The 16272-nt window shown below is 38.0% G+C and overlaps 1 protein-coding gene across 1 annotated transcript in view; it reads right to left on the reverse strand.

Annotated features, from left to right (window-relative positions):
• LOC138150477 (olfactory receptor 1L4-like) overlaps nt 1–16272 on the reverse strand; it is a 49329-nt gene that overhangs the window by 2378 nt on the left and 30679 nt on the right. Inside the window, exons 2-4 of the mRNA XM_069073948.1 lie at nt 12695–12792; nt 8813–8844; nt 6880–6996 (exon numbers count right to left, since the gene is read on the reverse strand). Of these exons, the coding sequence (XP_068930049.1) occupies nt 6880–6996; nt 8813–8844; nt 12695–12792 (247 nt within the window). The remainder of the gene's footprint in view (nt 1–6879; nt 6997–8812; nt 8845–12694; nt 12793–16272) is intronic.

The raw sequence follows: 16272 nt of genomic DNA on the forward strand, positions 1-16272 counted from the left end.
ACACTGTGGGTTTCCTTAAGGATAGGTAGGTTAGATTAATTCTTCTCTCTTGACAGACTAACTAAAGCAATAGTTAAGGAGAATTTTGTCAGAAATAATAATAATAACTAGCATTTTTATAATGCAAAGTACTTTACACGTGTTATCTCTTTTGATCTTTGCAGCAGCCCAGTGAGACAGGTGCTATTTATTCCCCTTATTTTACAGATAGAGAAACAAAGACTATGGGTTGAGTGACTTGTCCAAGATTGTACAAGTAGAGGGAAGTCTGAGGGAAGATTTGAAGTAAGGTCTTCCTAACTCCAAGTCAAGCATTGGTAGAGAGTGGAAAACAAAAATGAATAAAGTTATGGAAAAAGGGCACTTAGCTGCCTTCAGTGAGTTTAAGTCTCTCTCCAATCTCATATCAGCTACCTACTGCCTAGAAAGAACAGGTAGGTGTGATTGGTGAGTTGCTGTCAACGATTTTTAAAAAAATCACAAAGGAGGGGTGCCGGAGGATTGGAAAATAATCTTAATTCTCAACAAAGAGCTAAGGGGGTTTCATTGGTAAATAGAATTTACTTGCATCCTTGGAAAATTTGTAGAGCATATTAAAGACAGAGTTTATGAGAATTTAGGTAGGAAAAACTCTGATCACTCAAAGCCAGCACAGCTTCATGAAAACCAGTGCATGGTAGAGTAATATTCTTTCCTTTTTTGATAGGCTAACTAGGTAGGAGAAATTGTAAATGCAACATGTTAAGATTTTAGCAAAGAATTTGATATATGTTTCCACTTTTCTTTTTATGAAGAAGTTAGGGAGATGGGATCTAGGTGAGAGTGCAATTAAGTAGATTTGAAACTGGTTGAATGAACTTAAATAGTGGTCATTAAAGGTACTCATCAACATTTTTATCAGTGAAGCCACAGAAAGCAAACTTGTCAAGTTCTCAAATAACACAAATCTGAGGGAGCTAACATAAGATCCCCACCCTGAAAATTTTTGAGAAGGAAGAATCAAGTAAGATGAAATAAATAGGAATAATTTAAAGTTCTATTATTGGATTAAAAATGACTATATAACAGTGAATTGGAGGCAGCTAGGTGGTACATTGGATGGAGTGCCAGGCCTGAAATCAAGAAGTCTCATTTTCATGAGTTCAAATCTGGCCACAAACCCTTATTAGCTGTGTGACCCTGAGCAAGTCCCTTAATTAACTCTGTTTAACTCAATTTCCTCATCTTTAAAATGAGCTGGAAAAGGAAATGCCAAACGACTACAGTATTTTTGCCAAGAAAACCCCAAATGTATCATGAAGAACTGGACACAATTGAAAGGACTGAATAACAATAAATATCGAATTCAGGAGGTGTCACTAGTCATCAGTTCTTGTGAAAAAGATCTGGGATTTTTAGAGGAAAGAAAGAGCAATATCAGTCAATGGAATGAGATGACAGTCAAAAATGCTGTTATATAGTTGCATTCATAAGGTATCCAGAACGAGGTGTGTGTGTGTGTGTGTGTGTGTGTGTGTGTGTGTGTGTGTGAAGGCGTAAATCTGACTGTTCTCTGCCCTGGTCAAACTTTATTTGGACTACTCTGTTTAGTTCCAGATACCATATTCTTGAAATAATAATAGCTAACATTTATATAACTCTTTAAGGTTTGCAAAAACTTTAAAAATACATCATTTTTTTCCTCACAACTTTGGGAGGTAGGTACTATTATTTTTCCAGTTTTACAGATGAGGAAATAACTAGCCATGTGACCTTGGGCAATTGCCCCCCCCCCCAAAAGCAAAAAAAAAACCCAAAACTTCGGGGGAAGGGAGGAACATCACAAAAGACCAGGATAGCAACTTGAGGGGAATGGAACGATTATAGAGGTCAGAGAGGAGGCAAAGATGCTCAACAATTACTTGGGCTCTGTATTCTTTGACAAAAGAGAATTAGAGGACAGTGGAGGCATCAGGATACAAGAGGAAAAGTACTGACTCCAGAATCAGAGGAACTGGATTAAAATCTTACCTCTAGTGCTTATCATGCATATAGTTTTGAGCAAGTTCCTTGACCTCTTTGGGTTGCAATATCCTTCTTTGCAAAATGAAGAAATTTGGCCTGGATAGTCTCTGAGATACTTCTGGTTCTAGATCAGTGATTCCAACTCATACTTCCAAGAACACTAGGCCCAACAGACTATACTCCAGGTCACTACAATAATGAGCAGATGTGATGACTGAACCACTTTCAGTGATCTTGTAAACATCCTGAAGGGTGGGAGAGGTGCTGCAGAACTGGAGAGTCAAATGTTATTTTGATTTAAAAAAAAATCAGAGTAGTATCTGTAAATTGGGACCAGTGAGCTGGACATGGATTCCTGGCAACACTATAAACACTATGGTTAGGGAATGTCTAGAAAAGAAAGTAATGATCACAAAGATCCAGAATGGTTTCAATTGAATTGAATTTTAATTCAATAAATATTTATTTAGCACTTTCTATGTGCAGAACAAATAAAAAGGTTCTGACAGACTAAATTTTTTTGGTAGAGTTTCTTCATTATTAGATTAGGAGGATGCTTTAGATGTCTTGATGTCTTCTACCTAGATTTTTTGCAAGCACTTGGCACAACTTTTCATGCTTTTCTTGTGGACAAGATTGAAATAGGTGAGGCAGAACAGTGGTGTCAGACAGATAGAAATAGATCCTTGTGGGCTGCTTATTGACTTAGAAAACTGCAAATTAACATTATCTTTGTTTCCCAATTATATTTTAGTCTGGTTTGGCAGCTGTTGCTGGCAGCAAATTTGACATCTCTGGGCTTGACAATAATACGGGAAGTTGGATTTAGCACTTGTAGAATGGATGAACCTAAGGGTTGTTATTAACAATATTATGTCAACTTGAAAAATGTTCTCTATTGGAATCTCACTCTCAGGGATCTTTGAATGCCCCTGGGCCACTTCACATTTTTATCAATGACTTGGAAAAAGGTGAAGATAATATACTTATCATATATGCTTTGGCACAAAGCTAGGAGGGATAGATAGATATATAAGACATTGGATGACAGAGTAAGAATTTTAAAAAATCAACAAACTAGAATATTGGATTTAATCAAATAAGCTGAAATTCAGTAGGGACAAATGTGAAAAAAAGTTCAGAATCTTGGTGGGCTGCAAGTTCAGTAAGTCAGTGACGCAATATAGTAGTCAAAAAAGCTAATATGAATTTGTGGTATATTACAGGGCGCATTCTGTCTAGGATTAGGGAGGTTATACTTCCACAGTAGACTGCTGTCACCAGATCAAATCTGGAGTACTGTCTTCAGCTCTGGGCACTGCATCTTAACTTGGAGTTCCCCTTTATCAAAGATGGGAGCTTTACTTGTTGCTTTCCTTTTATTCTTCTACTCCCTTTCTTTTGTCCCTCTCAAATGCCCTTCTGAAATCATTATAGATTTAGCAAGTACAAATCGCTGAGAGTTCTCACATTATGACAGCAATTGTTTTATCTCATTTGTAAAAACTTGTGATTTAGGTTGGAAAGCTTTTTAAATCCTCATCTCTTATTCTAATAAGACATGCTGAATTGATGGCCCATCCTCCTTAATTTTATAAATATTGTATTATACTTTCCAGTTTCTCTTGTTCTGTTTAAAAAGTACACTCTGACCTTAATTGTATTTGCTTGGGAAATGAGTTATTTATTGATTTCTTATACCTAGCAGCTTATCTTTGTACCCGAGGGAACTTTTTTGTCTTATATTTATACATACTAAATTTTGGGCCTTTCCTTATAGTGGTTCATTTTGATAGTTGTTTTCATCTATTTAGGAAAATTTTGTCATTGATTTTCTGAAATACAGTATTCAAATTCTTTTATTTTTCTAAGTTTTCTGTATTGTTTATGGTTACAATGTCATAATCTTTTTAGTTTTTTTAAACCTTTATATTCATCTGGTATCTATTTTGTATGTGATTCCATTTTACTCCATAAATCTGCTGTTAGTTGCTTCTGTGAAGTTTTGAATTTTTAAATTGTATTTTCCATGTTGACCATGTCTTCATTAATTCCTTTCAAAAGTTTTTTATCTCTCTTATTTCCATGCCTAATTTTCTACCATTTTCAATTCTCCTTTTAATTGGTCTTGTAATTTTCTTAGCATTTAAAATTTTACTTATTTTCTTTGAATGTGTCATTTATCTACCTGTATACCTACCCAGAGCTATCATTTCTTTTTCCATTTCCATTACTTTTGGCACACTGTAGTATGAGAAATTTTGTCAAATTCTCTGTTAAAGACCCAGATAAACTATGTTTTCAGCATTCTCTGGATCAACCAGTTTAATATCCTTATAAAGTAAGATGAAGTTAGTCTAGTATGATCTGTCCTTATTGAAATCTTGGTGTCTGTTTATGATTACCACTTCATTTTCTGGACATTCATCAACTGCCTAATAATACAATCTAGAATTTTGTTAGGAATCAAAGTTAAACTCACTGACTAACACATTATATTGTCATTTTCTTTTTTTTTTGAAAATCAGGACATTTCCCTTTCTGCAGTACTTCTCCTTTCCTCTATTATCTTTCAAAGAGCATAGTCTAAGGCTCATCCAGTTCTTTGAGTTCTTTGAATTCATCAAAAGCAGGTAGGTCCTTCTTATGAGCAATCTGACAATGAAATCAGCAGCTTGAGGGTCAGAAGCATTAAGTAAAGTCTGGAAGATCACTTGGATATGGAGTAAAGGAATTCATTATATTGAAGTAGAGGGTGGATCAGTTTACCTCCATTTCAAAATGTTAGCTCATATTGAGCTTGCAGTTCACTTAAAGCTCCATTTAAAAAACGTATGAGCTGTTGTCTGGTTTTGCCTTCACTATATTGTACTTGTGAAGATGAGTTATTGAACCCAAGTATCAGACTTTACATTTATCTCTAGATATCATCTTAGATGTCATATAGTGACTTAGTCTTGTCGAAATCTTTTTGGATTCCACTTCTGTTATCTAATATGTTAACTATCTCTCCAAGCTTCATGTTATCTGTATAATTTGATCAGTGTATTATTTATTTCTTTATCTAAGGCATTGGTAAAAATATTAAACAGTACATGACCAAGGATAGATACCTGCAGAGTATTATACTAGTACTAAGCAACATGACATAATGAAAGAATTTGGATTCTAAATCAGGATTCAAAGGCAGAGAGCCTGGGTTCAAGTCCTGACTCTTTCTTTTTTGCTTTTTTTCTGCTTACCTGTTACTATTGGCAAGTCACTTAGCCTGTCTAGGCCTGAATTTTTTAACTTGTAAAATTAGGGAATTGGATTATATGACTTTTGATGTCCCTTTCAGCTCTAAATCCAGTATCCTATGTTTCTTGTGTAACTGAGCTGTTGAGAGAGAGAGAGAGAGACAGAGACAGAGACAGAGACAGAGAGACAGAGACAGACAGAGGCAGAGACAGAGACAGACAGAGGCAGAGACAGAGACAGAGACAAAGACAGAGACAGAGACAGAGAGACAGAGAGACAGAGAGACAGAGAGAGAGAGAGACAGGGAGAGAGACAGAGAGAGAGACAGAGAGAGAGACAGAGAGAGACAGAGAGAGATCGAGCATCAGTCAAGTTGTTTTAGTCCAGACCTGTGATTTCACCGGTGTAGAGTTGTCTTATTGTTAAAATTTCTTTCACCAGTGAAGAACAGCAATTAGTCTGTAAGTTATAGACTAATCTCAGAGAGTTTTCTGGTACCTTGAGAGATTAGATGACTTATCGATTGTAACACAGCCAATGTATATAAGAAGCAAAACTTAAGAACAAGTCTTCCTAGCTCTGAGGCTAACCATATATGTACTACTCCACACTATCTCTCACCACCATGATTATGTTGTCCAAAAAGGGATTGAAGTCATGGTCATAACCTGCTCTTGATGAAGCCACAATGGCTCTTAATAATCATTGCTTCCCTTTATAGATATTCACAAACCATTCCTTTAATATGACATTCTAGATTTTTTCTAAACATATAGAAAAAATTGCTTTTAAACTCTACATTCTTTCCTTTTTTAAAAATCAAGATTTTTTAAAAAATACTCTTCTCTGGTCCTAAAGTCCTATCTACTTTTCATGATTTTTTTAAAAGATCATTGACAGTGGCTCAGAAATCTTTTTTCTTTTTATCTGTCCTTTCAGCATCTAAAAAATGGAGTTTTTATCTTGGAAAGAAGTTATATCAGTGCAACAATGGAATGGAGTGCTTCAGGAGATAGTAAGTGCCCTGTAAATGAATGATCAACCTTTACTTGTCAGGGTTATTGTAGAGCAGATTTCTGCTTTAGGTAGTGGTTAGACTGTTAGATGAACTCTGAGCTTCCCTCTGACTTTGAGATTTTATGATTTTCTGAAATCTACCCTCATCTGCATTTGAGCAGATAATGATAAGAATAATTAATATTAGTACTTTAAGGTTTACAAAGCACTTTACACACACACATATATACATATATGTATGTATATATACATATTGTATACATATTGTTATGCTGTTACTATCCCTACTTTACAGTTGAGGAAACTGAAGCTGAAAGAGGTTAAGTGACTTTCCCAGGGTTAAATGGCAAGTATTTGTCTGAGGCAGGATTTGTACTCAGGTCTTCCTGACTCCAAACCTAGCACTCTTTGTCTTATGATACCTAACTGTTGGATAAAATCTCATCTCCAAGAGTATCTTCATCTAAGTGTATGATGTCACAACTATGATCCAACTTACAAGGATTTTACCCAATAATGTAAAGTTGTTATGGAAAGGAGATTCTCAATATGCCATATGGGAGCTGCATGGGAGAAGTGACAACATAGCTGTAACAGACATTAGATCTCAACACTCACCTGGATGTCCAGGTGTGGATGCCATATATTCACAGATGGATATCAGATTTTTTCTTTGAGGTGTCAGATCATAGGGTGATACTATCTCAGGGAAGACATCAGAGGGGCCATCATTTCCTATATAGGGGTATAGATGAGGGAAAGGGAGAAAATGACAAGAAAAGGGAGAGAGTAAGGGAGAGAAGAAAGGAGGGGAAGAGAGGAAAAGGAAATGAGGGAGGAGGAAGAGAGAGGGAAAAAGGGAAAGGCAAGAGAAGAGAGCATGTGAAAGGAAGAAGTAAAGGAGGGGGTAGAAAGCATGAAAGAAAACTGGGATATGTGAAAAAGGGGTAAGGAAAAGAGAATGGGAAAAGGAGAAAGGGAGAGGAAGAAAATAGAAGTAGACTAAGGAGAAAGTAGTTAAAAGGGAAAGAAGGATAGCAAGACATGAATTTGAAGGAAAGAAGGGATGGGGAGAGAGAAAGAGGGAGATGGAAGAGAGAAGGAGAAGGAGAAAGGGGGACAGAGGGAGTAGGAGAGGGAAAGAATAACAGATAGCAGAGAGACAAGGAGAGGGAAAAAGGAGTTGAAGAAGAGAGGAAGGGGAAAAATGAGAAGGAAAGGGAGAAAGAGGGAGAGATAAATGAGTTCAATAATGTAAACCATTATAAAAAGTATAAAGGTATAAAAAGTACTTTGTAATCTCTGTGAGATAGGTATTTCAATTACTAGTATTCCTATTTTACAGATGAAGAAACTGGGGATTCAAGTGACTTGCCAGACTTCACATAGCTAGTAAGAAAGTGTCTGAGCTAGGGCTTATGGGATCATAGTCTAGAGCTGGAAGATACTTGAAAGTCCACCCAATCAAGCACCCCTCTTCCACAGATTAAAACATCAGAAGAGAGAAAATGAGAAGAGTAGATAAAAAGAATAAAAGAAAAAAGGGAGGATAGAAGAGGAGAGAAAGAGGGAGAGAGAGGGGAGATGAAGAGAGAAAAGATGAGAGGGATGGGGAAAGAGAGAAGAGAGGAGGGAAGGAGAGGAAAATGAGGAAGAGGATATAGGAAAGAGGAAAAAGGGGGAGGTGAATTAAAGATAGGGAGAAGAGAAAGAGAGGGAAAAAAGAGAAAGTAAAGAATGATACTGATGGAGAAGGGTATGAGAGAGAAAAGGAGGAAAGTCTCTCTATATAATATATATTCTATCTATCTATCTATCTATCTATCTATCTATCTATCTATCTATCTATCTATCTATCTATCTATCTATCTCTGACACATCCTATGTTGATAAAACAAGTTGATATGGTAGAAAATGGCATTAACATGGAAGTCAGGAGATCTGGATTCAAGTCCTGGCTCTGCCACTAATCTGTGTGACCTTGGGCAAGTCTCTTTCACTCTTCTTCCTCTGCAAAAGGAGGGAAAGTTTAAACTGAGTGTCCTCAACTCTGTGACCTATAATCTATATCCTTGTCAAGGAAGGGGCTCTGGAAATACCCAAGGGCAGGATGGAAACAGAAGAAGAGAGAAATCAGAGGTAGGAAAGTGAAGGAACAGAAATGAAGCATTGAGCTTAATAAGGATCAAATGAGAGATAGAAGGGACATTTAGAGGCCACACACACCAGGGCACAGGGCTCAAGAGTCGTGTCTGAGACTGCCTACAGAACGGTTTGGTCCTAAAACGGTGGGTTTTTCCCCCTTGGAAATCAGCCAAGAAGAAGGGGGTTTCCTCAGGGTCCAAGAAAGCTTAGAGAGAAAGTAAAAAGTAGGATGGGACTGGGGGAGGAACCAATATTCTCATGGACTCAATCAAGAGAAAGACGTGGACTGGGATTGACCAGGACTATTTTATGGTTTCATGTACTTAGAATTGGCCAACCTATAGACACACTGACACACTGCATGGCAGAGTCCTCACTCTGGTACAATGTTTCCTGGTCCTCTTACCTTGCTGGTTGATTCTGATGTTGTGAATCACCCTAAGGAACAAAACAAGAGAATGAAGAGATGGAGGCGAATATGTGACATTTAATGCATCTATTGGCACTTCTCTGTAAACATATGTCCTATTTGTCTAGGTTCTGTTTGTATTCTTATTGTACACACACATTCTATACATGCACACATTTTATTTCCACACTTGATCTATTTTTGCTACCAATATTGCTACTGCTACTAGCACCTATTTGATCACCCTTTAAGGTATACAAAGCACTTAACATGCATTTTCTCACTGGGATTCTCCCAGCAATCCTGTGAGGCTAGTGGTACAAATATTGCCATCTTACAGATGAAGAAATTGAGACTGGTCAGGATGAACCTAAGTTCATCAATGGGGAAAATAGGAGTCTCTTGTGAGGTATCCTTGGCATTTCATCATTGGTGAGGGTGGGGGAGGGAGAGAAGAAAAGAAAGAGAGGTAAAGAAAGAAGGTATTTACAACTGAGGGACCTTGGCAATCATGTAGTTCAATTCCTTCATTTTACAGGTGAGGAAACTGAGGCCTGGGGGGTGGAGTGACTTGTCTGAAGTCACAGAGCATTTCAGAGGCAAAGTGGTGATGAAGTAGGTCATTGTAGGCCTACTTCACCCTGTTCAGTATCTCAAATGCAGGAATAAGAAGGACCAGAAGGGAAGGGAAGAACAGAGATTAGACTAGTGGAATTGTAGTCTCAGAGACCCTCTCACTTCTTACCCTGCTGGGATTGGCCTTGGGCAGTTGTCTGATATAAAAGAGAGGGGTATCCAGTATTGAATCAGCCCTGCATCTCTGAGGAGTGAGGCTTGGAGGTCATTGAGTAGAAAATAGTCAGAATTTTTCAGAATCAGTATCCTCTTGGCTGATGTGCTGGGGGTAGGGCAGCTGGGAAGGGAATTTGCTTATGGGGAGAGGCAAGTAAGGCCTGTCCATGCTGAGTTTTGGGGAATTGGCTCTGATTGCCCCAGGAGAATATGACATCTTAATGATGTCACCAAGTTTCTGTCCGAGAGCCAAAGGTGAAATTGGACTCCAGAGACTCTTACCCTTAGGAAGGAAATTAGAGGCAGGTAGGGGCTGGGGATGGAGGAGTATGCCCACACAAGTCGGCATGATTCTTATGGCATGTATATGTTTCTGTCTTGGGGGAAGGCCAAATATATGTGTGAATTCTTGCACATGTCTGTGTGCATCCACATGTATGTCAAGGAGAAAAAGAGGTAGGAGAAATTTAGAGATAATGAGGGAAATGGTGAAGGAGAGAGAGAACAAGAATACAATTGAAATATGAGTAAAAAAAATCCCCTATTGTAAAACTGAATGAAACGATTTCCCTTTCTGTGCATACATGCTGTAGGTCTTACAGAATTAGAGAAAGAAATGACCTTAGAGGCCATTTAGTGCACCTTCTTTTTAAAGATGAGGAGAGTGAGGCCCAGAGACATTTAAGTGGCCTGCTCAGGGTCACATGATTTGTAATTGGCAGAGCTAGGTTTTGAACTGAAGTCCTTTGACTCCAAATCCAGAACATTTTCTCCTTCACAATGTCTCCTGTAAATACACCTTCTATCAGCAAGTTTTCTCTATCTCTAGATACTTTTTTATGTACATATATTCAGTCATCAGACCTGTTCTATCTAGGTGTGCATTCTGTCCACACACATTCTATCACCGCTCCCTTCTTATCCATACACACATTCTCTCTATACACACAGATTTTATTGACATACATGTTTTATCCACATATGATTTCCTATGTGTACATATTTTATTTCAAAGATTTTTGTCCATATATATATGTCCCTGGATCATGCATGTTTGGTTTACATATGTTATATCTTCCCATACATTTTCTGTTTTTGTGTTCCTACTGATATACATGTCTAATCTCCACAGGTCCATATGCACGAATGTTTCACATAAGTATACAGTCACATCCACATTCTATAAATTCCAGAGGCTTTCCTATAGGTTATTTATGGATCTGTGACCATGCACCCGTGAACATGTGGATTATGCCATATAAGGAAAAGAACTAAGTTTAAGTGTGGAGACAAAAATATTTACCAGAGACACATCTAAATTTGATGGGCTGTGGCATGGAGGAGTGAATAGGCATTGTCTGCTTGGCTCCTGAGGGAAGAATGAGGAACAGTGGGTAGAAGTTGAAGAGAAGCAGATTTAGGCTTGATTTAAGGAGTCATCTTCTAATCATCAGAGCTGACCTGAAGTAAAATGGTCATCCTCAGAAGGTAGAGGTAGCTATTTGGGGTAGTGGAGAGAGTGCTGGCTCTGGAGTCAGGAAGAACAAGGTGACTTCAAATGTGGCCTCAGACACTTACTGTATGATCCTGGGCAAGTCATTTCACCTCCGTTTGTCTCAGTTTCTTCAACTGTAAAATCAGGAAAATAATCACACTTACATTGTGGGGTTGTTGTGAAAATCAGATATGACGCTATTTGTAAAATTCTTAGTACAGTGCCTTGAACATAGTAGGTATTAATAAATGCTTACTCTGTATCTCTCTTTGTCTTACTGGAAGTTTTCAAGTGGAGGGTTATATGGCTACTTTCAGTCATCTTGTAGAAAGGATTCATGATAAAGAAAAGGTAAATTGGGCAGCTAGGTGGTGCAGTGGATAAGAGAGCTGAATCTAGAATCAGGAAGACTCACCTTTCTGAGTTCAAATCTGACCTCAGAACTTACTAGCTGTGTGACCCTGGGCAAGTCACTTAACCCTGTTTGTCTCAGTTTCCTCATCTGAAAATGAGCTGGAGAAGGAAATGGCAAACCACTCCACTATTTTTTGCCAAGAAAACCTTAAATGGGGTTGTGAAGTCAGACATGACTGAAATGACCGAACACCAACAAAAGTTGGACTAAGTTATCTCTAGAGTCACTTCCAACAGAAATTCTTTGACTGTATGGCTACTCTGAGGGGGCCCAGTATATAGATGGGACTATAGCAGTAGTGACTGTATTCATTCATTCATTCATTCATTCATTCATTCATTCATCTCTTTTATGTGATCTAAATCCAGTCAATAGGATTACTTACTCTATTTTTCCCTCTATGTACTCTTATGAGTTGTCCTCCAAAACTTGAATACATTCCTTCCTCAACACTTCCCCTCAAAATACTTTTCTTTTTTCACTTTCAGCTCAGGTACTACCTTCTCTGTGATACTTTCCAGCATTCCTGCAGTTGTGTCTACTTCCTCAAATTACCTTACATTTAGTTATCTGCAAACACGTTTATACCCCCTTTCCCACCCTCTCTAGCACATGAACTCAAGAACAGGGACTGTTTTGATTTTCTGCCTCCAGAACTTTGTTCATGTAGCCAACATACTCTGGGCTCATTATCCCAGAGTTAGGTTGCTATATTTCATTCCTTAAGGTTCTAGGGATAAACCTTAGGGATTGGGGTGTCTTCTCTAAAGTCACCAGTTTGATCATCCACCATTCCAGGTGTGCTTCTCCTACTGTTAAACGCTAATGGCAAGTACCCCAGTTCTATTATCATCACATCAGTCAGTTTTTTTGCAAAGGGATATTTACTTTGGAGATATAGCAATAACAAAAGTACAAATATCTCCCACTTCCAGTCTCTTAGGGGCACACTCTTCCATGTACCACTTCAGTTTTTGAGGAAAGCAGTCTCAGACTTAGCACAATTTGTACATAGCATTGGCCCCACCAAATCCATGTCCAAATGTGGCATTGTTTCAGAATGAATTTACATTTCAACTGCTGTTGGGCTGGGTCCTTGCTCCTGGAGACAACAATGCTAAGTTGTCTCCAAAACTCAGCATGAGCTTAGCTCCTGGGCTCCTAGATTTCCAGATACTCAGAAGCCTGGATGACCAGGCACTCACTCAGATATCCAAATTCCCAGATGACTTGCTCTCCTGATCTTTTGAGACTCCTAAGGTTAGTTTCTTTCACCTAAAACAAAAAGAAAAAGACGCAAAGTAACCAAAGCAACGGGACCCCTATTAGACAGTCTCTCACCTCATTCCACCAAGAGTAGAGTTCTACTGGAGAGAGGGTGAGGCCGAGGCCAATTAAAGGCTTTTGACGATACTTCCAATAATGGTTCTGAAATTACAGCCAATCAAAGAGGCTGCTCTCCTCAAATCAAATACCAGGCAGTATGCTAAGTACTGATACAGCCTGCAGGTGGCCCCTCTATATAAAACATTTTACACACACATACACACGCACAAACATGCACACACACACATTCTATATATAACAATTCTTTTTTTTTTTTACTGACCCAGTTTCTTTTCCAGCCAGATATCTCTTTCATTAATTTCTTATATGCCTACTCTTCTCTCATTTTCTTCTTATATCTCTCATTCCTTATCTGTGATACTGGTCCCCTCTTCTCCTGATTAATCAACCATTTAAAAATATTTGCTATGTGCCTGTCACTCTGGATACAAAGACAGAAATGAAGTAGGCCTGGAACTCTAAGAGTTTATATTCTTTTGGGAGGAAAATAACAAGTACATAGATAAATAAATACAAATTATTAACAGTGTAAATGAAAAGCAATTTCAGGAGAAGAGAGGTATCTATAAGTGACAAGGGGGAAATCAGGGAAGGCTTTATGTAGGAAATGGTGCTTGAGCTGAGCTTTGAAGGAAGCTAAGAACTGGAAGAGATAATTTGAAGAAGAGAATATTCCAGGAATGGGATACATACAACTTATTCAAAGACATGAATATGGGAGGTTGAATTTTATATGTGAAGAAGAGAAAGAAAACTATTTTGGCTAGATTACAGAGTTCATGAAAGGGAATGATGTGTAATGTCTGAAAGGTAGGCTGGATCCAGATTGTGAAATGCCAGTCAGAGGAATTTGTATTTTATCCTACAGGCAATAGGGACCGACTGGAGCATTTTCAGCAGGGGAGGGACATGATTAGACCAATACTCTTAAGAATATTGTTTGGGGATGGCTTGGTGCTTCAGTGAATAGAGCACCAGCCCTGGAGTCAGGAGGACCTGAATTCAAATCCAGCCTCAGACACAACACTTACTAGCCATGTCACCTTGGGCAAGTTACTTAACTCCAATTTCCCAACCTTCCCCCCTCCAAAAAGCAAAAAAAATTAAAAAAAGAATATTGTTTTAGCAGCTGTGCAGAGGAAGTATTGTAGAGGAGAAAGGTTTGATGCAGGAGAACCAAGTGGGAGTCTAACACAATAGGTAAGGTATGATGAAGGCTTGATCTAGAATAGTGGCTATGTGAGTGGAGAGAGGGGATGGGTATGAAAGATGTAGAGGAAGAACTGATAAGACTTGACAACTGCTTAACTGTGGTGAAATGAAAAAGAGTGAAGAGCCCAGGATTACTTCAAGTTTTTAAATGTGCGTGACTAGAAGAATGGTGGCACCTTTAACAGAAATATTGTAACTGGGAAGAGGGATGGGTTTTTGGAGAATGATAATAAATTTTCTTTCAGACATATTAAGTTTGAGATACCTGTGGTATCATCAGTTGGCAATATCTAGTAGATAGCTAGTGATGCATGACTGGAAGTCAAGAGACAGACTAAGGCTGAATGTATATCTAGGAATCATCTACATGGACAGAATAATTGAACACATGGAATTTGATAGACAAAGTGTAGATAGAGTCAGTCAGTCATTCAGTAAGTAAGAATTTGTTAAGCATCTACTATATGCCAAGCACTGTGCTAAGCTCTGGGGATACAAAAAAAAAGAGGCAAAAAGTTTACACCTTTAATAGAATAGGACCTAAGACAGAGCTTTGGGATAAAACCTCAGTTGAGGAGTGGGGCAGAGATGATAATCCCAAAAGAGAGTTTGAGAGGGAGCTATTAGTCAGGAGAATGAAGAGACCATAATGTCAGGATGCTGGTGGACAGTGCTAAATAATGCTGCAAAGAGGTTAAAAAGGATGAGGACTGAAAAAAGATCACTAGAATTTGATAAATAGATCATTAGCTCTGAATTAACTTATTCCTTTTCTCCTCTCCCCTTCCCCTCTTGCACACCAAAAAGCCTATTTGTATCACTTACTTGTCATCAAAACAACAGTATTGATCTGTTGTTCCCCTACATCAGATTGTGATAATGGCTGCCTAATTACAATGATCAAGAATCCATTCATTTCATTGTTTAATAAGAAGATAAAAATCAGACTCAACCCTCGAGTTGTTTTTTTTGTGTGTACATATATACACATATGTATACATATACATACATATATAAATGTCTAAACATGCACATATGTGTGGATATATATTCATATATCCATATATATGTATCCCTGTGGTTCACTGAACCCTCTGTAAATTGATCAAACTCATTTAACTTCTTAAATGAATATCCTTTACCTTTTAAAAGAATGCTTATCTTTTCAGAGAAACTTAATTTGGTAATGACTTCTCTCTCTCTCTCTCTCTCTCTCTCTCTCTCTCTCTCTCTCTCTGTCTGTCTGTCTCTCTGTCTCTCTCTCTGTCTCTCTCTCTCTCTAATAGTCCCCCCCCTCCAATTACATGTCAAGACGCTCTCCTCTTTCTTCTTTCACCCTTTCCCTCCTCACCAGTGTTTTGCTTCTATCTACCACCTCCTCCAATCTGCCCTCCCTTCTGTTAGTCCCCCTCTCTTCCCACCTTTACTTAATCTTCTCCCCTCCTACTTCCCTGTCAAGTAAGCTAGATTTCTATATTCAACTGATTGTGTATATTATTACCTCTTTGAGTAATACTGATGAGAGTAAGATTCAAGTGATGCCCATAGCCCACCCTTCCATCTTCTTCTCCGCATAATAGGCCTTTTGCACCACTTTATGTGAAATAATTTACCCCATTCTACCTCTCTCTTCCTTCTATACCCCATGTATTCCTTTTTCTCATCCCTTAATTAGTTTTTTGTCATTCCCTCAAATTCACCTTAAACCCATATTCTCTTTCTATGTATGTTCCTTCTAGCTGTACTATTAATGATGTAATTTTAAAGAATTACAAGTATTATCTTCCCATATAGGGATATAAACAGTTTAGCTCTATTGTATCCCTTATGTTTTCTTTCCTCTTTTTACCTGTTTATGCTTCTCTTAGGTCTTCATATTGGAGATCAAATTTTTGGTTTAATTCTGGTCTTCTCCTTATGAAAGCTTAAAATCCTTCTATTTTACTGAATGATCATTTTCCCCTTGATGCATTATGCTTAATTTCGCTGGGTAGGTGATTTTTGGCTATAGTATTAGCTCTCTTACCTTCCAGAATATAATGTTCCATGACTTCTGATCTTTAAATGATATAGCTGCTAAGTCCTATTTAATCTTTTTTTTTTTTAAAGCAATTGGGGTTAAGTAACTTGCCCAAGGTTACATGGCCAGGTGTGTGTGTGTGTGTGTGTGTGTGTGTGTGTGTGTGTGTGTGTGTG

Source organism: Petaurus breviceps, unplaced genomic scaffold, assembly GCF_028583685.1.
Source record: "Petaurus breviceps papuanus isolate PSGF00001 unplaced genomic scaffold, PetGlider_PUasm1.0 90879, whole genome shotgun sequence".
NCBI lineage: Eukaryota > Metazoa > Chordata > Mammalia > Diprotodontia > Petauridae > Petaurus > Petaurus breviceps.